Raw genomic sequence first — 26,595 nt, forward strand, 5'->3', positions numbered from 1 at the left:
TGGGGGAAGGCTACTTTCTTCTTGGTCCTCAATTAAAGTTTACTCAGAGCTAGGAAGGAGCACGGAGACCCGAGGGTGTCCGGGGTGAGGGGTGCGCTGGAGGTAAGACTTGGCAGGGTGGCCCTCGGCCCGAAGTGGGAGCCCCTCTTGGTTTTTCGAGGTCCCATGTGGCTGTGTCCCGCGTGTCGGGCTGCGTCGGGCGGGCGTGCCGGAGTGCCCGTGCGATCCAGTCCACCCCAGCCTCCCCGACACCCGGAGCTCTCTTTGTCTCCTCGTGGAGGTGTGCGTGCAAACCTGCGTCGCACAGCCCTCATCTCGTGCGAGCGCCGGGGTGCACCCTAGCTCCCCCACTCCTTCCGCAGGGAGAGAGAACGAGCCCGAGCCCGGTGCTGTTTGGTCTGGAGCCGAGCGGGGCTCGCATTGATCCATTGATTGTGCGCGGTCTGCGCCTGACCTCCCTGCTCCCGGGGAAGCCGTCTCCATGGAGACCGGGCCCGCTCCCCCAGCGCCGGATTGTAAATTCCTGCAGGCAGCGGCCCGGCAGCCTGGGGAGGGGGCCGCCGCGCCCGGGCGCGCAGGGGGAGCGGCCGCCGCGCCGAGGCCCCATTTGAAAGAAAAAAGGGCACGAAAAAGGAGGTGGTGGAGGAGGAGGGGGAGGAGGAAGAAAACGAAAAGGAGCGAGGAGAGGAGGAGAAAGAGGAGGAGGAGGAGAAAGGCGAAGAAAAAGAGACGGAGCCCGAGAGACGGAGAAGGAGCGAGAGAGGAAGAAAGAGAGGCAGAAAGGGCGTGTTTCTGGCGCTGCGTTTCCCCTCCCCTTTCTCAGGTCCCTCGCTCGGGCTCTGCGCGCTCTCCGGCGGCAGCTCTCCCCGGGCGAAGCTGGGAATTGGGTGGGATTATACGGAGCAGCCCCGCCGCCGCCGCCGCTAGCAGAGCCCAGCTCGGAGAGGGCGGTGGGTCCCCTCCGTCATTGGCGCCGGGCGCCCCCAGCCTCATCGCGCTCTCCGCCTCGCTTTCCCCGGCGTCGGGCCGGGAGAAACCGGCAACATCGGGAGCCTCCCGACGAGGGTGCCGCGGTCCGCGCCCTGCGCCCGCAGCCCCCGGCCCGGCCCCGGCGGGGCGCCCCCTCCCATCCCCCCTCCGGCGCGCGGGGGCCCCGCCGGCTTCCGCCCTCCCGGGGCTGCCAGACCCGCCCCGGCCGCCCGGCCGCGGGTGGCTCCAGCCATGGGCTCGGGGCGCGTGCCCGGGCTCTGCCTGCTCGTCCTGCTGGTCCACGCCCGCGCCGCCCAGCACAGCAAAGCCGCGCAAGGTAAGGAAGGAGGGGCGCGCGGCGGCGGGACTGCGGGAGCTGCGGGGGCTGCGGGGCCCGAGGGCGGGGGCGCGATTTCCAAGGGGCAGGGGCAGGTGCTGGGCAAAGCGTGCCGCTGTCAGAGCCCAGCACCGTGCACCCGCACTCTGGCCGGGGAGCTGACCTCAGGGCGCTGCGTCCCGGGCGAGAGGCTGGATGAGCCGGCAGCGACACAGAGGAGTGAGAAGTTTGGGGGGCCCTGTGCAGAAGTCGCCACGCACCTCAGAATTCTGCCCTACTTCACTGCCGCCCCAGCATCTTCGAAAGATTTCTTGTCCTCCAAAAGTAAGAGAGAGAATCTTCCCTTCTCTCAGACACTGCCAGAAACTTAAGCCGTGGCCTGGAGAGACGGAGAGAATGAAACTTTTCAGCCACGCCATGTATTTCTTCCCCTCACCCCCAACCCTCATGCAAAGTCAGACAAAATTTCCCAGTTGTTGTCTTATCAGTAGAAAAATGTTAAAGAAAAATAGGATCTTTTCTGGAAAGCCCAGCTCGTCTCTCACTGGATGGTAGGGGGCTGAAGAAGAGAAGAAAATTTCTGACTGGTTCCCAGCAAGAATGTCGCTTTCTGCCTCTTTGGGGGGAAATCTCTTTCGTCTTGCATGGCTTTCATTTCTTATCATAATATTTATTTATTAAGGCCTCGGGTTTCCAATTCCATTTAAATCCAGGTCAGAATTGCATTAAAATAACAAAGTAAAATTCCAGGCCAGAGAGCTCTGACAGATCCCTCTAGGAATTAAAGAGAGAGAGAGACAGGGAGGCCCTCCAGCCCCCATCCCTGACCCCAGGCTCATTGCCTGGCCAGTCCCAAGGCTTTGCTGGCAGAAACCAGGCTGGTGGGCTACAGTTCTCTTGGGGACAGCCTCCCCTCCCCCTTGACCTCTTGCTGCACCCTTCCCCCATCATGTCCTCACCCAGGAAGAGATTTATATGGACAAAAAGAAAATTCCTCCTGGCAAGGCTTGGCGGAGGAGGATATGATTCTGCCTATTGTCCCAGGGGCTCCTGAAGCCAAGATGGGGTGTGGAAGTGGCTGAGCCAGAAGGGAAAGTTGAACTTGGGAGTTGGGGAAGCCTGAGTCTCTGGCAGTCAGGTCGCTATGTCCTGGAGCCTGAGCCCTTGGCTCTTAAGGTGCTCTTCTGTACTGCATGGGCTCCCACTCTGATAAAAGACGGTGCCCTATCCACGCCAGTCCCTTCTCCCAAACGCTGCCTCTTCAACTACCTCCTTCCTTCAACCTGTCCTTTAACAGAGCCCAAGGACCAGAGATCCACAGCTGTCACATACCAGACCTCACCCCCTTCCAACCCCAAACTGCCTCCTCTCCAGTTCTGGTTCCAGACAGCCCACTCCCACCCCCAGCCTGGGAGCAGCCCCTCTCCCACTGTGGATTTGCTTGTGTTTTCATAAACAAAGCTGGCTTTTGTAGTGTGTGCTGACTTACTCATAACATGGAATTAGCTAGGGAGTTTAGTCTGAAGGAAGGAACAGATTTCATTCAGTAATCTAGAGACAAGATAAGGGCCTCTTTCAAGTTGGAGCCTGTGTCTGTAGTGGCCTAGTGAGACTGGGGGGCTGGGGGCAAAAGAGGGAGCAAACAGTATATTCAGGGGGGTTCCCAGGGCTCATGGAGACTTTTAGAAGGGACAGGTGCCAGGGGAGATCAGCTCATCTTTTGGGGATAGAAGGACTCAAAACCCCTGGGCTTCCCTTTCTCATCAAGACACCCCTCTGGGTGCTGCTGGGGGCAGGGGATGCAGCCAGAGTGGAGGCCCTGCCCTCAAGGAACTTACATCCTCCTAGTTTTGTTTCCTGCTTATATTCAGGCTGCAGTTAACAGTGCATCTTCCTTCTGATCCCCAAGTCTAGCCGGGCATAGAATAGAAGCCTGTCATTTCAGCTACCTCTGACGCTGCTGTTCAGGAACTGTGTCAGCCCGGTCTGCCAGAGGTGGCCTAACGACAGGTCTGTTGGGGTAGAGGGTCTCTGGACCCAAATCTGCAGGCCACTCTTGCAGGAAAGACAAGTACTGACTGGGCAGGGCAGCCTTACCCCTAGATGGAGTGCTGTGGACATCCCTTGATCCCAGACAGATCTGCTGGGTATCACGCCAGCAGGTGTGCTTTCAATGCCATGTGCTTTTAGTCGAAGCTCTAGTGGGTCTCTTTAAATTACAAAGACTCTAGGCAACTGTCGTGTGCCATTATTAGATCTCTGGATAGAGTGTGTATGTGTGCGCGCGCGTGTGTGTATGTGAGAGATGGAGAGAGAGAGCGAGAGAAATTCACCGCCATCACCCACAGGAGGTAGAGCTGGGTGCCTTTGTCTCTCGTGACTTGGTGGTTAAGCCTGGATACGAACATTTTCATGTCTTTGAGAACCGTGTGTGGATGAATGGGTGGGTAAGCTCGTGTGACCAGGAGTGAGTGAGCATGAGGGTACATGGTTTTGAGTGTTTTTCAAGTGCCTGTGTGTGTATTTTAAAGTAGACAGACTGGATAACCAAGATAATTGTTAACTTAAAAGCATTAATTTGCTTTGCTTTTTTGGGGGGGGGGGTGCAGCAGTGGTTAAAAAGATCTAATCCTTGCTTAGGGCTCAGGTTACAGCTGAATGAAAAGGTCTCCTGGCCTCCCCAGGGGAAAACTTGTCCCCAGGGCAGGCTCAGGGAGAGCCAGCCTGGCCGTTCAGTTTACCTGGTTGTTTTTTCTTCTCATTAGGGATAAAATGTTGATAAAGTCATGTATTTAGAGTTTCCAAGTAACACCATCCCCGGGACTGAGAGCGTTCATCTGGCGGCAAACAGTGTCTCTCTTGTCTCCATGCGTCTCTCCGGGTCTCTGTCTGGGTGTATGTGTGTGTCTCTCTCTCTTTCCCCCACCCCTCTCTTCCTCTTTAATGTGGCTATTTCCTCTCCTCCCCGCTTCCCTGGGCTCCTGTGGCCAGCTCTTACAGTGAGGGGACTGTTCCTCCTAGCCCCTCCCTCCAAAATATGAAATGAAAACCATAACCGTGTCAGCGGGTGAGGGTGGCCCCGTGGGCAGCCGGCTATTGCCTGTGCCCCATCCAGGCCACACTGGGGAGAGAGAGAGAGAGAGAGAGTTGAGTCCCCACTCTTGGAGCCTGATCTTCAATCAGTTGCTTCTAAGCCTGTCTCCCCCACCTCCATTTTTCCAGAAGGGTGGAGAAGGGGGGGGTTGGACTGCTTAGAAATTCCTCAGGAATCCCTTTGACCTCTCTTCTCTCAGTGACATGTCCCCCCGGGGAGGTGGGGGAAGCCTGGGGCCAGGGGAGCACTTCTCCACTTCTTACCCCTCGTCTCCTTGAGCCTCCTCAGAGCGGAAGGAGAGAGAGGGGAGCAGAAGACACCGAGGCCAGAATTACCGCAGGCAGAGAAAGAAGAAAGTTATCAGCCACCCCTAAATGAGATTGTTTTCTGAAACCTTCAGGAATCTGAGAGCATGAGAACCGGTTTGAGATGTGAGCAGCCGGGACCTGTTGTAAAAGGAGCTGGCCCTGGGTGTGAGTTTGGGAATGCAAGGTGTGCATTCACTGGGGTGTGCGAGCGTGCGTGTGCATGATTCGGGGTGTGTGTGTGTGTGTGTGTGTGTGTGTGTGTGTGTGTATTTACCCATGTGTGTGTGCGTGCACCGTGCTCCGGTGAGAGGAAAAAGGAAGCAGGGCAATGTGCGTTTTGTTTTCGTTGGAGAAGTCAAGAAGTGGAATGGCTTGGTCCGGTGCCGTGGATTGAGGGTGGGGGAAGGGAACGGATGGTTTCAGACCCTCTTGCAGAGATGGAGGCAGAGGGGCTTGCTGCCTGAACTTACCCCTGGCCCTGCCCCCGGCTCTGGACCCCTCGTGTCAGGGTGTGGGCCTCCCTTGACGTCCCGTACCTCTAGCACATGACCACTTCTAAGAAAGAGTCCCTGTCAGGGCTGGAAACTGCAGGGCTGCTTCTGAGACGGGCAGTGCCCGCAAGAGGCCCAGACCCGGGGACAAGTTCTTCAGGCTCAGTTAGAAGACAGCAGTCTGGAAACAGAGGGACGGCTGCGCCTGGCGGGGGGAAAAGTGATACAGCAGCTAACTCAGGGATGCCCAAGGGGTAGAGGAGCTAGGCACCTGGGCTAGAAGGGGACACAGACCCTCGCCTCCCCCCACTGGCCCCTCTGTCACCAGCCTGTCCTCCCATGCCCGAGTACTGCCAGCTCCAAATGGCGTGTGGTGGGGTGTTTGGTGCCCGTGGGTTGGTAGACGCAGAGCCTAGGGACTGGGGCCCTTGAAAAAATCATTGAAATGCCCTCCCTCACTTGTGAAATGGACTAGAGTATCAGGAGAGTCCCCTTCAGCTCTGAGATTCTGCACATCTCATTGAAATCCTTCCTGCTGGAAGGCAGGAAACACTTGAGCAATTCTTGGTCCTGCCCCCAGGCTTCTGGGGCCTTCCTGCCTGACGCTCAGGCCCTCTCTGCCTGGGCCCTCCGCTACTGCTCCCTGCCCGAGTCTGTCACTTGGCTACTCCTCCTTACTTACCCCACCCCAGTCTCCTGGGGCCCCATGTACGTGATTGTTCTGTGTCCTTAGGTAGACTCTTTCCCCCTGGAAAGAGCATCTACAAAACAAGTATGCGTTTCTGTGCGTGCACGTGTGTGTGAAGCTGTGTGCATCCAGCAGCTTTGGGTAGGGGAGCTGCGATGGTTGTGTTCTGGGAACTGAATCCTGTCTGGGCAGGACCCCGAGGCCCCAGTCCCTGGTCCTGTATGGTGTATTCTCAGCTCCAAGCCTAGCCCTCTGTATTCTCCTCCAGCTGAAACATTTCAGACCGAGGTACTGTTTTGTAGTTGCTATTGGGTTTGGCCTTGGGGTGAAGAGATGACCCCTAAGTAGAGCACTGTGGCCCTCACTCTTACCTATGGTTTCCCTGTGGCTGTACCCATGGCCCTAGAGAGCTGTGGGGTTTGGATTTCGGGGCTCCAGGCCAGAGGCTGTCCACATCTGGTCCCTGATGGCACCAAGCTGAGGAGAGGCCTGGGCTGGAGGGAAGATCCAGAATAAGGAAAGAGATCTAAGGAATCCCTGGGTGAGGGTGGAGAGTCAGGGTATGCAGGGACTGGGCTGGGGGGTGGTGCTAGAAGAAAGGGGGAGCTTAAAAGATAGACCCTGGGGAGCAAGTTTACAGAGAGAACGTTTTTACAAGTTTCTAATTATATTTATTTGGAGTTTTCCTCTGGCGGTTTGAAGCTGTTAACAGCAGGAACCTGTATCCCGGTGTTTGTTTTTGTTTCTAACCAGCTGCTTGGCCCGGCATAGTGAATCCGAGTTGGAGACACCTGCCCACCCCGTCCTTGCTGCAGCTCTGTCTGCGCCCACCATGGCGCACTGGCCTTCTTCCCTGCCCGCCACTTGGCCCTGCCCTCCTTCCAGCTACCCCCATGCCCGAAGCCTCAGAGCCTGCTGGGGCTCTCCCACCGGGGACAGCCAAGTGTCAGTTCCAGGCCATTCCATGATTATGTATCAGATGCTTGCTTCGTGCCCGAACTCTGTGCTGAGTTGGGGTGGGGGAAGACATGACAACGACCAAGGCATGGATTCCTCCCCTGGGTGTTTCCGGACGTTAGTTTAAGGAGAGCAAGCACTGGACTGGGAGTCAGAAGACCCGGGTCTGGCTGTGCACAAGCTGTTCATGCTTGCCCTCTCTGGGCTGGTTCCCCATCTAGGTAGTGAAAGGCCCATGTGAGATAGCCAGGCTGAAATCCCCACACACATCATTATGCACCATCTGACACCATCACTGTTTGTGCTGTCGCTTTCTCCATCCGTGTAGAGATAAGACAGATAATCATGAAGCTGGAACCTGCCTTGGCCCACTGCCTGCCTCCCCACCCCTCTCTCTCCAGTGTTCTGTTCTGTCCGCCTTACCTAAGGATCCCCTACCTACTCATCCCCTAAAGGCCCCTGACTCAGGGTGGTTTCATCCACTTTGAAAAGGAGAAAATTCTTGTCCATTTGGGGTACCTTCAGATGAGCAAGGAGCTGGTTTAGGGTTAAGGTGATAGGACTTAGAGAAACTCATCAAGGCCTCTTGCTGGGTGACAAAGCTCTCAGGTTCATCCCTGTTCCCCACCGGGCGCTGAGCACCAACTGCTTTTCCTGGCCCTTCCGTCAAGCAGGCTCAGCTATATAAGAAGGGTCCTATTTTCAAAAAGAAGAAGATGCTCTGTCTCCTCTCCTTGAGGTCGTCTGTGTGGTTTCCTAGACTCCAGGCCTCCCTTACCTCTGCCTATCCTCTGTCCAGGCCGAGGACGGGCCCAGGCTACAGCTGAGGTCACAGAGTCTCAGCCCGGTTCCAAGTCGGGAACATAGCCTGAGAAGCGTGAGCTTCTGGCTTCTGAAGCTAGGCCCCAGCCAGTTCCCCTAGTTGCCCTTTTGATCTAGAAGGAGAGTACACACTCACATATACAGGTCAGGGTGTCATGGCTGAAGCCCGGCTGGTTCTATTTTGGGTGTTAATTACATGTGGGAGGCAACGCAGAGGAAAGGATAAGAGAACTGACCAGGAGCAGCATCACCAAACAGATGCACTTAAGTGGGTCTCTTACTTTCCCTGAGTTTCCTATCCCCCTACCTTTAATTTAAGACTAAATTTCCTAGGATTGCCCTCCACCCAGAACAGCTGTGGGATCACAAGAAAATAAAAAGCTTTTTCCTTACAGTAACATAGAACGGGGAAGATGACATAAATGTGGACCTCATCTACTCACCCACCAACCCATCCATCTATCCATCCATCCATCCACCCATCTGAGTAAATGTTTTACAAGTATTGACTAAATGCCTTCAGGATATGGGTCTGTCTTGGTCCCTGCTGGATGCCCAGCCCCTAACCCAGTGTTTGGCATGTTGCAAATAAATGCTCTGTAACTCCGCTGAATGGCTGAGCGCCTCTGATCAGCTCCCAGCTGCCATGCAGATTCCAAAGATTCAGCAGCCTTGGCCTCAGGGAGGTTTCTGGAGGGAGATACTGCCCGTGAACTAGAAGTTAAATAATGGTACCAGGCAGCACACAAATCATGAGACAGTGATGGGTCAGGCGATCGGAGAGCCTGCACTTAGCCCAATCACCCGGGGCTAACCTGGCTGGGGCAGGAAGGATGTCACAGTCGTGCAGGCCCATTAGGACATGAGGCAGGCTGCTTTGGACCTCCTTACTAGGTCCCTCAAATCTGCTGCTGTGAGTGGTCGGGGGAACTACTGTGGTAACGTAAGGGGAGGGGGGTGTGGACTCTCCCTAGGGGTGTCTGCTTATCTGCAGCCTGCTTTCTGCTCCTTTCCATTTGCTGTTATTCCTTGGGCTGGACCTTAGCAAAATTTTGAAGCAGACGGAAGTGTTTCCTTTGGGGTCCTCCTGCTTCCCTTTGGGGTATACTTCCCCATCCTCGGAAGGGAATCTTAGGACTGCTCCTGGTCAAACAATCCACCCTTTAGGGTCAGGTCTACCCTCTCACCCTCTCAATGCCACCCCCACATCCCACGCTCCCTCCCTACGTTGAGCAGGGCATATGGAGCGCTCTGCTAGGCGAGGAAGCAAATCCAGCAGAAATGTCAGCTCGCGCTGGGAAAGCTGCTGCAGCTGCAGACCCAGGCATTCATGCCAGGAGAGGCAGGGAGGTCTTGACTCATCTGGGGTATCTCTGCAGCCGCCACTCTCCCCCACTTCAGCTTTTGATCCAGCCCCATACCTGAGGTGGGCACAAAGGCACAAAAGGAGAGCCCTCCCAAGGGATCATGGAGGGCGGCTTTTTGATTCCCAACTGGCCCCTCACCCACTTTGCCCTCCTCTTTGGGCAGTTCCCAGCACGGGTAGAACAGGCACTGGAGAAGGTACCTTCAGGGATATGTCCCCCTAACACTTCCTGTGCCATCACACGCTGTCCCGGTGCTGCCTGTCCCCACAAAGATGGCGCTCTGGTACGAGGGAGGAGGAGCAGAGAGGGGTTCAGAAACGATACTGGGGAGAAAGTGGGAGAGAAGGACTAAAAATAGCCAACCTTTCTGAGCACTTACTGTATGCCTGCACTGCTGTGCTAAGTACTTGACAAGTATTAACCCATCTGATGCACACGGCAGCCCCGGCAGCCCCAGCAGCCCCAGGAGGAGGTGCCATTATATTTACACTAGCACGGTAGCACTCCAGAACCCCTTTTCTCAAACACTTTTTTTTTTTAAGATTTTATTTATTTATTTGACAGACAGAGATAACAAGTAGGCAGAGAGAAAGGAGAAAGCAGGCTCCCTGCCAAGCAGAGAGCTCTATGCGGCACTCAATCCCAGGACCCTGGGATCATGACCTGAGCCGAAGGCAGAGGCTTTAACCCACTGAGCCACCCAGGCGCCCCTCAAATACTCTTGTCCTCTTGCTGTCTCCAGTGTCTTCCTGGCTCCTGCAAATGGTCTCTTCACTTTATCTGAGAGGGGCAAGGAAGGCAGCCAGCCATCCAGCCCTGTCACACTCTGGAGATCCCGATGCAGCTGGTGTAGGAGACTGCCTAGACAGCCACTTTTTTTTAAAAAAAGGCTCCCAGGGAATCCCAGTGTGCAGCCAGGGTTGAGAACCGCGGGTCTAGATCAATTCATGCCCAACTAGCGTCAACTTGTCAGGCCAGTAGTAAATACTTGCTTAGTGAGAGCTATGAAGAGACCATGCCTATGGGTATTGAAGTGATCCCTGCACGGATAAATCGTGGGTGGGCAGATGTGGCGGAAGTGAGCTCCGAAAGGATGAACTGGCAGGAGGAGGAGACACTGGATATAATGGGGGCCCCTATTTCAGAGCTCCACTTTGTTTGTTTGTTTTGGTGGGACGTGGGATGCAGAGGAAGAGCGAGAGAGAGAATTCAAGCAGGCCCAGGGCTCGATCTCACAACCCTGAGATCACGACCCAAGCCGAAACCAAGAGCCGGGCACCCAACCCACTGAACCACCCAGGCACCCCTCAGAGCTCTGCTATGGGCATCAACTGCTTCAAAAGATTCCATTCGAATGGTTGAAAGGTCCTGTCCTCAGTGAGTGACCAGCCAAGTGAGGGAAGCAGAACATGCCACACAAGAGGGCTTGACAGCATCAGCAGAGCCACTCAGCAATGGCGGCAAATGAGCGGAGGCAGGCGGAGTCCCCTGGGATCAGGAACTCTTTAGGAATGGGGTTTAGCAGGAAGAGCTTTGGGGTAGACAATTTTGAGCCAGATTTGGGAAGCCAGGAACAGTGTGGCTAGAGATGAGATAACTGCATTTCAAATGTGAAGAGCGTGATGGATGTGAATGCTTGGCCAGGGGGAGAATGCTTGGACGTTGTAGAGGAAGGAAGTAAGAGATAGTCTTCCAGGGCAGAAACTCTTGGCTGGAGAGGGATAAGCAGCGGGAGCAGGGCGATGAGGGAGTGGGTAGGATGGTGGGAAGAGCCCAGCTGCTAGAAGGGGTTACAGGATCTGCTGGGAAGCCTGGGTTTGCTGCCACCAGCCTCAGGGGCACTCTGGTCCTAGTAAGCACAGAACTAGAGGCAAAGCAAAGAATGGAGAGCCCAGATAGCCTCCTGCAGATTCCAGCGAAGCACCCAATGATTCAGAGACAGGCATGTCCTTCTGAGATGTCCCTAGAGGAAGGGCTTCCCGATGGGTTTCCAAATTGCCCTGCTGACTGCTAGGGAAGGGATGGTAAGAGACAGAAGAAGACTCAAAGGAGGATGGACAGAATGATCAATTGTCACTGGGATTGTCCAATGTCCCAGGCTACCTGGAAGACTCACAAGGGCGTGTTTAAATGTGGGGACAGAGAATGTGGACTTGGGTCTCTGAGTACCTTGTCTTTCTTCACGTGTTTAACCACACTTGAAATTTCCTCTTTCCTCTCCTGACGGTCAAATGCCGATCCAGTCTCCAAAACCCAACTTGAATCCTGCTGCTCAGGGGTTTTTTTGGTCCGCCCCAGCCTAGGAGTATCTCTTCTTAGCTCCGAGAACAGCACTCCAGTAGAACTTCCTGTGATGTTGGAAGTGCTGTCCATTGGTGGTGGCCATTAGCCACAAATGGCCATTGAGCATTTGGCCTAGTGCAACTGAGCAACTGAATTTCAAACTAACTTAAATTTAAAACAGCCATTAGTGCTTCATGGCTACCACCATAGACAGCACAGTCCTAGAGCATCTGTTGTCTGAACCAGCTTCTGGACATCAGGAACCTATTTCCCAGATTTTTTACTTTATATATATATATTATATATACATATAATATATATGTTATATTATTATACAATATTTTATATATATATACATATATGTGTGTGTATATATATATATATAAAACGTTACACAGATTATCTCAACTGCTCACAGACTCTCACGAGAAGGTATTATTCCCATTTTAAAGAGGAAGAAAGAAGAGAATCAGAAAAGCCTCCCTAGAAAGACAGAGCTGGATTTGAATCTGGGACTTACTCTTTTCAGAGCTTAGGATCTTTTTATGAGAGTGCATTTCTTCTTCCCATGTATTTTCTCCATCGGTTGCACCTACTGATACTCCACACCGCCTCTCGCTATCTACTGTCCTTCTTGCCCTCTCTTATGAACTAGTCTTCATGCCCCTCTTCTCTGTGCTTTCATCTGGGGATGAGTTCCCAGAGTGGGCCACAGCAGGCAGACACCATGACTGCAGAACCTGAAGGAGTCTGAGAGTAAGTGTGAGTTACAGCAGTTGGAATCACGGGCCGTGGCGGATGGCTGCAAAGGAGTCAGAGTTGTAAGGCAGAGTGCAGAGCTGAATGGAAGCTCAGAAGACTGGAGGCAGGATATTTGGAGGCACTTTTCCAAATTTCAGTTCTCTTCTTTGCCCCAGGAAGCCTCAGTCCTGCCCCTGAAGCATTCCTTGAAACCTAAAATCAGAGGACAACTAACTGTTTCAAGCTAGGACTCCCCGGTATCTATAAATTGGAGGGATTACTGGCCCACTCATTCATTCACATTCTGTTAAAATATATCAGGCACCTTAAGGATTTGGATCCCATAGTTTGGCGATTGCGGCCTGAGAATCGGCATTTTAACAAAAGCCAGGCAAGGTTACAGTCTGCTGTCTTGACTGCAAATCCCATTTCTTTATTTGCAGGTGGCTACCTCTATGCTTGGGTTCCCCAGTTCACAGTTAGAAGTAGTCCCTTCCTCCTTTCATCTTCCTTTTCACAGAGATTCTCCAGCCTGGCTGCCTGTTGGACTCACCCAGGGAGTGTTCAAAAAATACTGTGGGCTCGTTGACCAGGACCTCTGGTGATGGTGCTGGGCATCTCCTAGGGGAGTTAACTCTGACGACATGTCACCAGGGTTGAGGAACCCCTCACCTTATGTCTACTGTGTCTGTGGCACTCAATCACACCCTACCTCATGTTCCTTGTCTCTCCTTCTGGCTGGGCCAAGTCAACAGTCTTCAGCACAGTACCTTTTGCAAACACACCCCGTAAAACGTTCTCAACTGAATGCAACCTGTTGCCATATTTTCGCTCTCCTTTATCTGCACCGTAACATTGCCCCCAAAGTTGGATTCTTTTGCCCAAAGAGGATAAATGGTTTTTTTTGGCTCTGTCCTTTCAGAACCATCCTCTTTTTGCTAGATCTTGGGTGGCCTCTTCCTTCAGCAGAGCTCCGTGAGGAGCACCGTGTGTCCGAGTGAGCCAGGAGTGAGAGGAGTACCTTGGGTTAGATGGGAGAGTTCAGGGTGGTGGGCTGGACAAGCCAGAGTCAGCCAGAGAGTCACAAGAGCCCCACTGATCAGGCTTCAGGTTGCTGGTACCAGCCCCCGCCCAGTCCTGGTCCTCTGCTGTTGACAGCACAAGGGCTGAGGGAAATCTTCAGGATGGAACTTCTTTCCTCTAAAGATTCTTGGCGCCGTGGTGGGCAAGTGGGAGCAGGCCTGGTCTCAAGCAGAACTGTCAGGCTGAAGAGGATTTCTTGGGTGCCCCGTCTTCTCCCTTTCTTCCTTCCATCACCGAGGGCCGCGGGACCCTGCCACTTTCCCAGAGGCCACTGTCCCCATGCCTCTCTCCTGCCCCCCAATTCTGCTTCCAAGAGAGGTAAACTAATTCACACTAAGTTGAATATTTTGAATCAAGGTAAGTGTGCTACCCAGTCCAAGGGGTTTTGTTTGTTTTTAAATCAAAGGGGAATATTTCAAATGACGGAATTTTAGCTGTCATTATGGATTAAGTATTTCTGAGGAGAGTGGGGATGCTTTTTGAATTCCTGAAATTACAGAGTCGACCCACTCTGAAATCCAAAGAGTGTGAAGCCTGCTCTTGGAGGGGGAGGGGTCACGATCCATATTTTAGAGGAGAAGGGCTTTTGCCCTTGAGGAACCACCTTCAAGACAGCCCTTGGGATGCACTGACAGAGGGTCTCACGTGTCCCCTCTGCCCCTGCCAGATGTGGATGAATGCGTGGAGGGGACCGACAACTGCCACATCGATGCCATCTGCCAGAACACCCCACGGTCGTACAAGTGCATCTGCAAGTCTGGCTACACAGGGGATGGTAAACACTGCAAAGGTGAGGCTGGGAGGGCGCCCGGGATGGGAGGTCAGTGCCACTGCCCTTGGCCATACTGTGCATGACAGTAAGGCCTACAGTCCCTGCAGGCTCCAGGAAGGGGGTTGGGAGGGGTGGCTGTTCTTACCCCAGAGAGGGCACCATTGAGGCTAGCCGAGGCTCTGGTGGGAAGAGTTCACAGCCTCCCAGCTTGGCTGGGTGGGGAGTCAGAATCATGGGACTGAGGCCTGAGGTACCCTGACATTGGAACCTCCATCTCTAGACTCTTCTACCGTTCCCACATAGGATGAGAACAGACAGTTTACCCCAGGGGGAATTCATACCATAAACAAGCACATTCTTCCCCTCTCATAATTAAAGCCATGCAAATTAAAGCACGCTTCGGATGTTATTTTCAATGTATGACCTTCAGTGCTGGTAAGAGTGTAGCAGACAGGGTACACTCATTAATTCTTGGTGACATTATAAATTGAAAAGTGATTTTGTTATCTAGCAGGAATCTTAAAAGGTTAATTATACCCTTTGACCCAGAAATTTTATTCTCAGGGACTTATTCAAGGGAAATTCAAAGAAACAAAATAATACTAGAGAAGATGTTCTTTTTGCATTATTTATGATAGTAAAATAAATGGAAGAAATCCGACAATAGCGGAAGGATGAATAAATTATGATATAACAACACAACGAAATATTCTGCAACCACGTACCATGGTGATTAGAAAGACTGGGTGGAGACATATGAAAATGTTTATGACTTAAGTTTATTTAGATTGATTGATTGATTGATAGAGAGGGGATGGGGAGGAGCAGAGGGAGGTGGGGGAGAGAGAATCCTAAGCAGGCTGCGTGCACAGTGTGGAGCCTGATGCAGGGCTCGAACTCACAACCCTCAGATCATGACCTGAGCCAAATCAAGATCATGACATTTAACCAGCTGAGCTACCCAGGTGCCCCTATGACTTAAGGTGAGATGAAAACAGCAAAATGCAAAATGGTTTGTAGGCTATGAAAGTAACTATGAAAACACACATACATAGAGACGATATATACACATACATACATATATTCAAACCACCACAGGGCTGAGCCTAGGGGTGGACAGTGCGGGGCATGCTGGTGGGCCAGCTGCCTCAGATCCTCTTTGCCCACAGATGTGGATGAGTGTGAACGAGAAGATAATGCCGGTTGTGTGCACGACTGTGTCAACATCCCTGGCAATTACCGATGCACCTGCTATGACGGATTCCACCTGGCACATGACGGACACAACTGTCTGGGTGAGCCAAGGGGAGGGAGAGGAGGTGTGGGCAGAGGGGCTGTCTTGTGGGGAAGGAGCTGTTTCTGGCATTTCCCACTGCCCAGGCAAGGAGAGGAAGGTGATCAAAAAGCTGCATTCTTGCAAAATAGAAAACAAGGTCAGCCTCCCCTTTGAGACCGGGTGCTGAGGATGAAATAATCCTGGGGCTGGATGAAAAACATCAGAGAAGATGCTGCTAGAAAGTGCTCCCAGGGCAAGGGCCGGAAGATGACAATAGTGGGTGGAGATGTAGGGAGCAGAGCATGGCGGGAAGGTGATTTGGCTCCACACTTCAGTAAATGGGAGGAATGTTTGATGATGACAACGATGCCCCCCATGGGTCCTGAGGAGCCTCTGACCCTTAAAGACTGGTTTTCTTCCAGCTCCTCCTGTAATCTCCAGGCCCTCCTCTCCTTACTTCTTAGGCCTCCATCTGACCTGATCCTTGACCCAGGAGCTGGGTCAGAGATAGGAGAATTTCTAAGGAACTCCCCTCAACTTTGGTCTGTTATCAGTTTGGAAAATTACTGGGACCATGTCAGATTCTTCCGCAAGTAGCAACACTGAAGCCCATAGCAGAAAAGGATTTGAAACGTGAAGCTAGGGGTCCTTTTCCACATTCTTCCTGGTGTCAGAACAAAAGTAGGAGACTAAAGGACTAGAAGACCAGGAAAGGAAGAGAGGAGGAATGATGCCCAGAAAAGTGGCTAGGCTTCTTCCCCACCTGACCAAACTGATGAATTATCTGAGGCTCCCTTAGTCTAGTCTAGCTCCCTGCAGAGCTGCCTCTAGACCCAGTCATGTCCCATTTTTGGGCCAGGCTTTTTGGTTTCTATTCCCAACCCGGGCCTCTACAGCCTGAGCCCTGCTGGGCCCATCCCTGCAGCCCTGGCCATCTCTTCTACTAGGGAAGGATCTCACTTCTTTTCTGCCCAGTCACCTAAGAGGGCCTCTTTAGGGACTCCCTCAGAAAGAAAAGTGATGAGTTTCCCACCGGACGAGAAGTTCTTTGATTGCCTTTCACCTTTCTAAGCCCCTGATTCTCACCAAGTCTTATTTCCCTGTGTTTTGGGGAGAACTAACCAGAAGTTAAGAGAATGAGTAGGTATGGAAAGAGCAAGGGGGAACAAAGTTCTACCTAACCCTACCCTTGGGGTTCAAAGTCTCAACTCAACCTCTGGCTTGTAGGGGAACCCTAAGTCATCCATGCCCTGGGCCTCAGTTTCTCCACTGAGAATTAGAGGAAGGAACTTGGCTAAAGAGCAGCAAAATCACAAGGTTGCATAGAAGGGAGCAAACAGAAGGATGGACTGTAGGATGGGACAGTGGGAAGACAAGAATGGGGAGAAGTCGGGGCTATAGTGAGAGAGGGGGAAGGGACAGGAATAAGGCAAAGGAAAGTATACCTCCTTGACTTTACACCAGGTCCCTCTCTCAAGCAGGAGCCTGCTGGATCTGTACCCTTCTGCCCTTGGCCAGAAGGGGGAAAGGACAGGGTTTCAGGGCTCAGCAGGGAGGATGGGAAGAGAGGGGCAGAATAGGGCCTCAGGAGCTCAAATTCCAGCTATTCTGTTTGGAGACCAATCTCCAGGATGCCTGCTGGGCCAAGAAAAACCAAGAAGGGCTAGGGACTGGGGAGGGCAGTAGGTAGCACAGAGATGGAGTCAAGGCATTGAAGTGGGAACCCCAGAATGAGCTTGGCTCTGGGACTTGGGGGTGGTGATTTGGGGTGGTAATTAGGGTGTGGCCTGGCAGCTCTCCTCCCACCCCTCCCCGCCAAGCCACCAGACTGTTTTGTTAAACCAAAATAGGAGAAAGGCTAGGGACTATGGCAGCAAGCCCAGGCTTGGGGGGAGGGGAGGAAGGACGGGGCCGTGGCCTGTCCACAGAAATGGTCCCTGCCCTGCAAGGAGTTGAGGCTTGCTGCCTCTACCCATGTTGGCCCCCAGACCTAGCGCCATGGCCACAGCTCTCCCTGCTCTTGGAGCCAGTTCCAAGTTCTCTCATTCCCTGGCTGCAGCCATGCCCCAGCTCCTCTCCCTAACCAATCCCCATCCTTACTGCCATCCCTGTCCCTCTTGCCCTGGCTCCTTTCCTGATTTTCTCTGTGCTCACACCCAATTCCAACAAGTGAGGGAAAGGGAGCAAATCCTCACACAGGAGAGACAGGTTCAACTCTCCCCTCTCCACTGGCTTAGCTCCCCAGCTCTGCCCTCAGAGGGCGGCCTCTTCAAGAGCAGTGGAACATTAGCTGATGAGTGAGTGAGAACTTTCTGGCCTACGGCTGGGTGCTGCATTGGGGTGGGGAGGGTCTCCTGAAGTCTCGAGGCACACTCTGGAGCCTGGCCTCCATCCCATGACCTCACCAACCACCCATCCTACACAGATGTGGACGAGTGCGCCGAGGGCAATGGTGGATGTCAGCAGAGCTGCATCAACATGATGGGCAGCTATGAGTGCCACTGCCGGGAGGGCTTCTTCCTCAGCGACAACCAGCACACCTGCATCCAGCGGCCAGAAGGTCAGCCCATGACCCGGGAGGGCCCAGTCCTATGCTCCCAGGCTTCTCTCCATCAGCGGGGGTGTTTTCCCTCAATACCCACTAGGACTCACCCTCTGCTCTCAATTCCACTGGCTCCTTCCTCTCTCATCCCTCAACCCAGTCACATCCTGAGGGCTCCATGGACAGATACCGGGTTGGAGCAAAATCTGGGGGAATATGTTTGGGGTTGGGATCAGTGTGGGGTTGAGGTTACTATGGGGTGTCCTCTGTATCCCGACTCAAAGTGGGTCAGTTAGGCATGACATTGCCTAATTGTGGATGGCTGTTATCTGAGGGTCTCACCCATGCCTTATTCATTGGATGGGATAGGGAGTGTGAGGCAGGAAGAGGGGAGTACTGTCTGTTTCTGTGACTCTGCCTCCCACCCCCACCCCAAGACTGTGACATCCCTGAGGGCAGGGACTATGTCTAATTTGTCTTTTGGTCTCCAGAACCTAATATACTGCTCTGCATGTAGTGGGGAGCTTAATACGTATTTGTTGAGTAAAATCTTCTAGTAATGAGGGGTACTCAGCTGGCTCAGTTGGTGGAACATGTGACTCTTGGTCTTGGGTTGTGAGCTGGAGCCCCATGGAGGGTGCAGAGTTTACTTTAAAAAAATCTTATGGTTATTATCAGTACCAATTACTTCCCACCCACATTATTATCTTCTTCCTGGTTTGACTGTACACTCTTTGAGGAAAGATTTGTTTTAAATCTTGTTTGTTTTAAAGATTTTAAGTAATCTCCACACCTGACATGGGGCTCAGACTTGCAGCCCCGAGATCAAGAGTTGCACGCTCTGCCAACTGAGCCAGCCAGGTGCCCCAAAAGATGTGGATTGTTTCGTTTTGTTTTGCTTTTTTTCTGGGTCCTTCCTTTTTTTTTTCTTTTAAGATTTTATTGATTTGACAGAGATCACAAGTAGGCAGAGAGGCAGGCAGAGGGAGAGAGGGGGAAGCAGGCTCCCTGCTGAGCAGAGAGCCTGATGCGGGGCTCGATCCCAGGACCCTGAGATCATGACCTAAGCCAAGGCAGAGGCTTAACCCACTGAGCCAACCAGGCACACCTGGGTCCTTCCTAAATCCACCAGTACCTAGCACAGTGCTGGGTAACTATGACACTGCTTTTTGGTTGTCTGAAGGAGAGGATGCTTGTGCAGGGTTTTGGGGGGTTGGGTATCAATACCTATACATCATTCAGAATGGCTCTGTGCCCCATCATTAGCACCCAGCTCTGGGCAGGATGGGGCCTGGCAAGGGGGAGTCCCTCTCCTGCCTCTGTTGCAGCTTCAGTGGATTCCCTCACTCTCCTAGGCTCCACTGTCCCCTTCCTTCCTCCTCCTCCAGGCATTCAGGGTTGCAGAACACTCACCTCCCTCCTCTTCCCTTTTAGAAGGAATGAATTGCATGAATAAGAACCACGGCTGCGCTCACATTTGCCGGGAGACACCCAAAGGGGGTATTGCCTGTGAATGCCGCCCTGGCTTCGAGCTCACCAAGAACCAACGGGACTGTAAATGTGAGATAACTGGGATGGCGGTGGGGGAGAAGGAGCGACAAAGAGGAAGTGCATGAGGACTGGGCAGCAAGACACGGGAGGAAGAGGGAATGTGGGAGCGGCAACTAGAGCAGAGGGCCAGTCCCCGGGCTGCCCAAGGAGCAGCAAGCTGACAGGCCTCCCGCCCTCTCTGCACAGTGACATGCAACTATGGCAATGGTGGCTGCCAGCACACGTGCGATGACACAGAGCAGGGTCCCCGGTGCGGCTGCCATGTCAAGTTTGTGCTCCATACGGACGGGAAGACTTGCATCGGTGGGTGAGGCCCCTGAACGGGACTCCACCGGGGATGGGGACATCAGGGAAGGGGGGAGCACCTGGCGCCTGGGTGCTGGGCGCAGAATGACTGGTGAGTGGACTGAAGAGCCAGACAACAAGGCCAGGTCTAGGGAGGGACAACTCTGAGAGCTCACCCTCTTCTCCTCCCCGGCCAGCGAGCTCTCCTGCCCCATCCCTGGGGCCCCAGCTATCTTCTTTACCCAGGATAAAGTGTTGCCAAAGTGGCAATAAAACAACCAGCCCTGATCTGACAAATGGGGTTTCCTGATTCCAGGCTTCTTCTTCCTCTCTGTCCTGTGTACCCCTGCCCGTTCCCCTCCCCCCAGCCCTCATTCCCTTCTGTTTCCTCCCCACCTCTGCCTGCAGCCCTCCACTGCCCCAACAGCTCCAGCCTTCCATCCCTCTAGCCCTTGTTGGGGCCTTCTTAAGACCTGGATCCCTTTTCCTGAATTCCTAGGCCTCACCTCACATACGTTCAGGTATCATAGATGGGTTTAATTCCTTGATCCCTAAAGTTTAATTCCTCACCCCTTCTGTCTTTAGGACTTTTGTGAAGGCCAATTGCTATGTGCTCACAGACTGCTGAGAAAGACGATGGGACAAGGTGTCCCCCTGGAGAAGGGGGAAATGGAAGGGAAGGGTTTGGGCCTGGGGAAGGGCTATGTCTGGAGCCAGGCAGGAGCGAGCGTGTTCTGTGGGCACGGGTATTTACAGACGCCGGTCATCTCAAGGGCCACAACATGCGGAGGACGAGGAAGCGTGAACACAGTCGCTCTGTGCATTTGTCAGAGATGTGACATTCAGCTTAAGAACTAGACTCTCCCCATCTCTCTCCAGCGACCCCACCCGTCTCTGCAGACAGCACTGTCCTAAGCCCCAGACACAAGAACAGGGGAGCAAATGATGCTCTTAAAGGTGTCCTCTGAGCACCTGCTCCAGACTCACACAAAGGGCTCTAAATGTCTTTAATTAAACTCTCTCCCACTCCATGTTTCCCTCTGAACTAACCCTTCAAAGACCCTGGGACATTTTAAAATCTTCATGTCGCCTTCTCCTAGCTGGTTTGTTCCAGCTCCTTTCATTTTTTTTTTTTCCTCCTAGGTTGAATTCTTCTGCTTCCTAAACCTCCCACCATCCCCTGGACACACTCACACATCCCCTGAGTCCCCCCCAAAAAACTGCATGCGGTCCCCAAAGAAAAGCTGCATGTATCAGGACAGAGCTTGGACCCATGAATGTGGGGCCAGGTCCCTCTCTGGTTGCCTTCTGTTCAAATAGTCTTGGGCATGGCTGCTTTTGAAAATACCCCTAGTAAGCTTGAGCTCTTCTCTAATGCAAGACCCATTCTGCCTTCTGGACCATGGCCAAGCGAGGCAGAAGAGAGCAAATGAGGCCGCTCTAGGCTTCACGGTTTTATTCTTCCCGTGTTCCTTTCCCTCCTCTCCAATAGCCCTTAGTTTGCCTTGCCCTAATCTCATTTTTCTCCCCAGCCCTGGTAGAGGAAACTTCATTGTTCGGGGCCGCCAGGACGTCCACATTTAGTGGGGAGACGGAGAGGGCAGTATAGTTTAGCAAAAAGGGTGGGCACCCTTTGGGATTTGGCAGTTTATAAGATGTGAGACTGCATCCCAGCTCTGCCTTTGGCATGCTGTGTGGTACTGGGCCCAAGACGGCCCCTCTCTGGGACTCTGTTTCCCTCAGTCACCTGGTGGGAACCTGGCTTCTTTGAGGATACCGGGCAGGACAAGGCTGGGGAGCTAAGTATAGGAGCCCCCGGGCTCATCACTTGGGGCTAGTGGTTTGGGGCTACAGGGGTGGAGGAGGGTGGGAAGGGGGCAGGGGCCCAGTGGGCCCCAGTGGCTGTTGCCCAGCATCTAAACAGCTTTTTTACACTGTCAAACAGGGGAAAGGCGGCTAGAGCAGCACATCCCCCCTCAGGCCGTTTCTAATGGTAAATATGTCTGCTCTCTCCGCTTGCTCTCACTGGCTTGCTAGGGGAAGGGCTAACCCGCTGGGGCTCCCACTAACTGCATGCCCACTGGGCCCAGCCTGACTGGACTCCAGCCTACCAGCAGGGCTCCCCTGCAGCCTGGGTACTGGGCCCATGGGGTGACAGGACACCTGAGTCCCCAAGAGCTGGCCCAGGAGCCTTCATGTTGTTTTTGTCTTTCTTTGTTCCTGTCCCTCTCCTCTCCTGCTTCCTCCTGCCACCTTCTCCTTCTCCCTCTCCCACCTTCTAACACCTCACCCCTTTCCAACCATCTGCCCCTTCCCTCTCTCTGCCTTCCACACAGCAAAAGACCCAGCAGCTCCAGCTCACCCGTTGTGCCCATTAGGTGGCTGAGACAGGGGTGGGATAGAGTTCGAGGCCATCCCCTCCTTGGGGCCGTGTCCTTGGGTTCTTACCCACACCAGCTCACAGTCCCAGTGCCACTCACCATTCTGTCCCACCATAACGGGTACCAGCATGACATCTGAATTCAGACTGACCTGGGTTTGAATCCTGCCCCTGCCACTTTCTAACTATACAACCTCCAGGAAGCTACTTTCTTTTCTGATCCTCATTTAACTCTTCTGTAGACAGGGAGACAAGAGTTCTCCCTTTGGGTTGCTGAGAAAACTGAGACCATGTGTGCAGAGCGTCTAAGTGCCTGGCACAGAGCAAGTACGGATTAAACTGTGGTTTAATACCACGACCTGAAGAGCTGTCCCAACCCTGGCCTGGTGAACACCGCCCTGTGGGGGAGGGCAGCTATGCCCAGCTCCCTGGTCTGACCTGGATGGACATTGTGTCAGCTCTGCAGCTCCCAACCCTGAGTCCCTCCGAACCCACCCAGTCTTGGCACAGGATCTCTGTTCCTCTCTCCCTGCTCTAGGGCTTGGGGGACCTCTTCTTATGCTAAGAGCAGTCTTGGGGGAATGACTAGGCTTGGAGACTGAATTCAAGTTTCCTTCCCAGGTTCCTCCCATGGTCTTGGGGAACCACAGGAGACCAGGGTGGGAATGGCCACCACAGGAGATCCCACTGTGGCTACTCCCAACCTGTGCATTTGAGCAAACGGGGCATGACTGGGGACCAACAGGCAGAGTTGGGCTTCTTCTAGAACCCTTGCATTGGTGGTCTCCTTGGTGACAAGGCCTGGGTTTTAGGACTGAAAGATTTAAGAAGATGATAGTATTCTCTGCTGCTTTTCTCATTCAGTTCCCTTGATTCAGAGAACCACTCTCTTTTCTTCCCTAGCAGAGAGCTTGGGATTTTGTCTCTCCAAAGGGAGAGATCTAGGGCCTCCTCAGAGGATGGCCCGTGCCTCCTCCAGAGTCCCTGCGTCGGGGCCTTGTGCTATTTGAACTGATGGTTTTCCCCTGAGTTTACCTGACTCTCCTGAGCTGCAGTTTAAACTTGTTTATGTCCTGCTCTGAATTCAGGAAATAGGGAGAGTGACCCATCCATACTCCCCCTATTATGACCCCCACAGCAAAGAGAGAATTTACCATTCAAGAGGGGGCAATAGAAGTGACTTAGCTTTGAGGTTCTCTGGCTCTCATCTACCTTCTTATTCCCTGCCTTGTCCTCTGGATTCTTCTCCTTTTGTCCCCCTCTTTCACCTAGGCAGTCTCTCCTCATTAGAAAGGAAAACAAAAACGGAACAGCCAGTTATCTCCATCTGGAACTAAAAGGAGGGCTTAGGAGGAGTTGGAGGTAGCTGGGAGGGGCTGGGAAATGACCAAGTATGTGCCTCTCCTCTGAGGATGAGCGGTCAGGCCTGGAACTGGGATCTTTTTTAAAGACAGCTGAGCAAGGAGGAAGAGAAAGATGAATTGGTGGCCATCCCTCGGCTGTCTTAGGGATCCTCAGGCTCACTCTTCCCAAGACTACCCCACCCTGACACCAGAGAGATAGTCGGTGGAAAAAAGGAGAAGACCCCTATCTGTCCCTTCTTGTTCCCTGGCAGCCGAGAACCACCCTTCCTTAGCTCCCATCGCTCCCTGCACCCTCCCCGCTCCACCTCCTCCACCCCCTCAGCACATTCCTGCCTGACAGCTCTGGCTTGTACCTGCCTCACTGCTGTCCACCTTGTTTCAATCAAGTAGGGGGCAGGGAAGCGGACTGCTTGGCTGCACTTGTGAGGGGATGGGGGCTGGGAGCGGTGGGAGGAAGGGGGCTGGGAGCCTCCACTGAATGCTCCTTCGAAAGCACAGGGAGGCAACTGAAGCCTTCCCTCATGCCTCTGTGCTCTCTACTTGCCTCGAGTTTGGGACTCCTCCAAGCCAGTAACCCAATTACCACCCCCCACCTCCCTCCTAAACAGAGACCTGTGCTGTCAACAATGGGGGCTGTGACAGTAAGTGCCACGATGCAGCCACAGGCGTCCACTGCAGCTGCCCCGTGGGCTTCATGCTGCAGCCAGACAGGAAGACCTGCAAAGGTAAGGTCTCTCAGAGGACAGGAGCATTGGAGCAAGGGGCTGAGTTTGGGACAAGAGATACAGTACCTATTACAGGAGCTCCTCAAGGCTGTCCTGATTATAAAGAACTGAGGGTATGGCTAAGGCTTGTCTCTTGTCCGCCTTTCCCACCTCAGCTCAAGGGGCATAAAAGTCTGGCCAGCACTGCTCCCTGCCCCAACCCAACATTGTTTTCCTTACTCTCATTCCTATCCCCCTACGGGTCCCTAACCCTCTTGCTTAATGAACATGCCATTCTCATTTGTCCCTGGGTCTAGAAGGATATTTGAGCCCTGACTGTGTGTGTACAAGGTCACAGATGTGTTCCATAACCTTCTTAACCCACATTCCCCAGACCTTTCCAAGTGGAAAGGCTACACTGGTCAGAGAGAGAAGAGGGTGGCAGTTGGGAGTGCTGATGCTGGAGCCTGGCTACCCAGGTTCAGACACCAGCTCTGCAATCCTGGGCAAGTTACTTAGTATCTGTGCTTCAGTTCCACTACAATAATGGTGCTTGTCGTAAGGATTAGATCAGTTAAATATAAATTATATATCAAGTACTTAGAATAGTACCTGACAAATGGTAAGTGTCTTGTGTTAACTATTACTATGGTATAATTTCCCACATTGCCCATCCTGTTCTCCTTCCTTTTATTAAGCCCGGTCTGGGAGAACGGTGGAGTGGGGGAGGAAAAAGGGAGGGTAGCCCTACTGAAAATAATGATTCATCAGGTCTGTGTACCCTGGTCACAAGGAGGACTGGAAAGAGGACTGGGCTCCTTCTTTGTGTCTTTTGGCCCAGCAGCTGGCAGAGAGGATGGGGAGACAGGGAGGGCTGGGGCAGCAGGTCAGACAGCCAGAGTTGAGAGGTTTCCTGCTGGGAAGAACTGTTGACAGGTATGCTGAGAGTAAAGTGGAAGACTGCCCTCTCTGCCCCCTCCCCCAAGTAGGGGTGAGTAGCCTGGGTCCTGTCTGCCACCAGCTTGGGGAACTTGACCTCAGGAAGGAAGCTGCTCACGGGGCCCCCCTTCCCTTCCTAGTGCTGAAAGCCACCTCAGGCCTGAGCCTCTCCAGACCTCTCCCAATCCAGCCCCTGGCCTGGCCCCTACCCCTCCCCCAGCAGCTACCCAGCCTCACTGGCTCTCCTGGAGGTCCCGTGCCTGACTCTCTCCTAGCTCCTCCTCTCTGAGGGGCTGCCCCTTTGAATCTCCACCTCTCTGTGCCAGCCCCCACACCATCACCTAGGGCTCTCAGGTCAGGAGGGGTAGGGGACATCAAGGGATAAACCTTATTCACCAGCCTTTTGGCAAAGGGCTGTCATCGCAGAATGAAGGGCAGAAACTAGCCCCCTGATTCAAATGCCTACCTACTTCCTACTCCAGGCAATTCCCTGTGGGCCTGACTCTGCTTCCCATCTGCCCCTTTCTACCAGGGTTCAGTCTCAGGAAAGGTGTTCCTAATGACCACAGGTCCCATGAACAGGGAAGAAACAGAGACTAGAGAGTGAGAGAGGAGTCAGAATGGCAGGCCCAGGGCTCTGCTTGATTTTCTCTGTCTCTGTGAGGGAGGGAGGGAGGTCATCTCCTTATTTGTTGTCCCCAGGCTTTGGTATCACCTTTGGTTCTCTCTACTTTGTCCTGCTTCCCCAGACATAGACGAGTGCCGCTTGAACAATGGGGGCTGTGACCACATTTGCCGCAACACAGTGGGCAGCTTTGAATGCAGCTGCAAGAAGGGCTATAAGCTTCTCATCAATGAGAGGAACTGCCAGGGTGAGCAGACATGGGCCAAGGGGAAAGCCTTGGGAGAGGTTTCTACGGGTAGGAGAGCTTCAAGGAGGCCAGAGTGCCAGAGTCTGAGAAAGTCAGTGGATACAGTGGAGAGTTTCCATAAGCAGTGTCATGCTGAAATTAGCAAATGTACCCCTTCCTCTTGACAGACCAGCTCTGCCTTGCTCTTGGCAAGGAGGAGGAATGGATTTCTCCCTAATTCAAATCCTTGGCAGGATCTGACCTGCCTAACCACATATGGCGGCCCTGATCCATGGGCACCAGATCTCACAGTTCCTGACTCTGAGTGGAGGGGGGACAGGGGATGGGTAGGCACTGCTAAATCGCTGATCCTAGGGCTGGGCCATGAGGGAGGGTCAAGGCCCCTCAAGTGGGTCCTCCACCTGACCAAAGGGTCCCAAGGTCAAGTACCCCAAGACAGATTCAGTGGCTTGCATCCCTGTTCTTCCAGATATAGACGAGTGTTCTTTTGATCGAACCTGTGACCACATATGCGTCAACACACCGGGAAGTTTCCAGTGCCTCTGCCATCATGGCTACCTGCTATATGGTGTCACCCACTGTGGGGGTAAGCCAGCAAATTCAGACCCTCCACCACCGGGGCCCCTCTCACCTCCATACCCTTTTGCTAAACAAGTTCCTGAGTTGGTGTGTGGCTCTGGGCAGTTCCCAGGGGCATGTGCCATGTCTGTGTCCATTGTATGACCTGGGAGAAATTAAGACATAACTAGGAGACAATATCAAGGAACAGC

At 53.3% G+C, this 26,595-nt stretch overlaps 1 protein-coding gene across 2 annotated transcripts in view; it reads left to right on the forward strand.

The window, feature by feature from the left end:
• Nucleotides 1–1,221: 1,221 nt before the first annotated feature.
• The window catches only part of LOC111152303 (signal peptide, CUB domain and EGF like domain containing 3), a 33,400-nt gene continuing 8,026 nt past the window's right edge, over nucleotides 1,222–26,595 (forward strand). The window contains exons 1-9 of one of the 2 annotated variants that reach the window (XM_022510780.1): nucleotides 1,222–1,306; nucleotides 13,808–13,930; nucleotides 15,082–15,207; nucleotides 17,614–17,748; nucleotides 19,165–19,290; nucleotides 19,468–19,584; nucleotides 23,919–24,035; nucleotides 25,703–25,825; nucleotides 26,295–26,411. In XM_022510780.1, coding sequence (XP_022366488.1) covers nucleotides 1,222–1,306; nucleotides 13,808–13,930; nucleotides 15,082–15,207; nucleotides 17,614–17,748; nucleotides 19,165–19,290; nucleotides 19,468–19,584; nucleotides 23,919–24,035; nucleotides 25,703–25,825; nucleotides 26,295–26,411 — 1,069 coding nt within the window. The remainder of the gene's footprint in view (nucleotides 1,307–13,807; nucleotides 13,931–15,081; nucleotides 15,208–17,613; nucleotides 17,749–19,164; nucleotides 19,291–19,467; nucleotides 19,585–23,918; nucleotides 24,036–25,702; nucleotides 25,826–26,294; nucleotides 26,412–26,595) is intronic. The other variant, XM_022510781.1, reaches the window with a different exon arrangement.

The sequence above is a fragment of the Enhydra lutris genome, unplaced genomic scaffold (genome assembly GCF_002288905.1).
Source record: "Enhydra lutris kenyoni isolate GAN:26980312 unplaced genomic scaffold, ASM228890v2 scaffoldscaffold28, whole genome shotgun sequence".
Classification (NCBI taxonomy): Eukaryota; Metazoa; Chordata; class Mammalia; order Carnivora; family Mustelidae; genus Enhydra; species Enhydra lutris.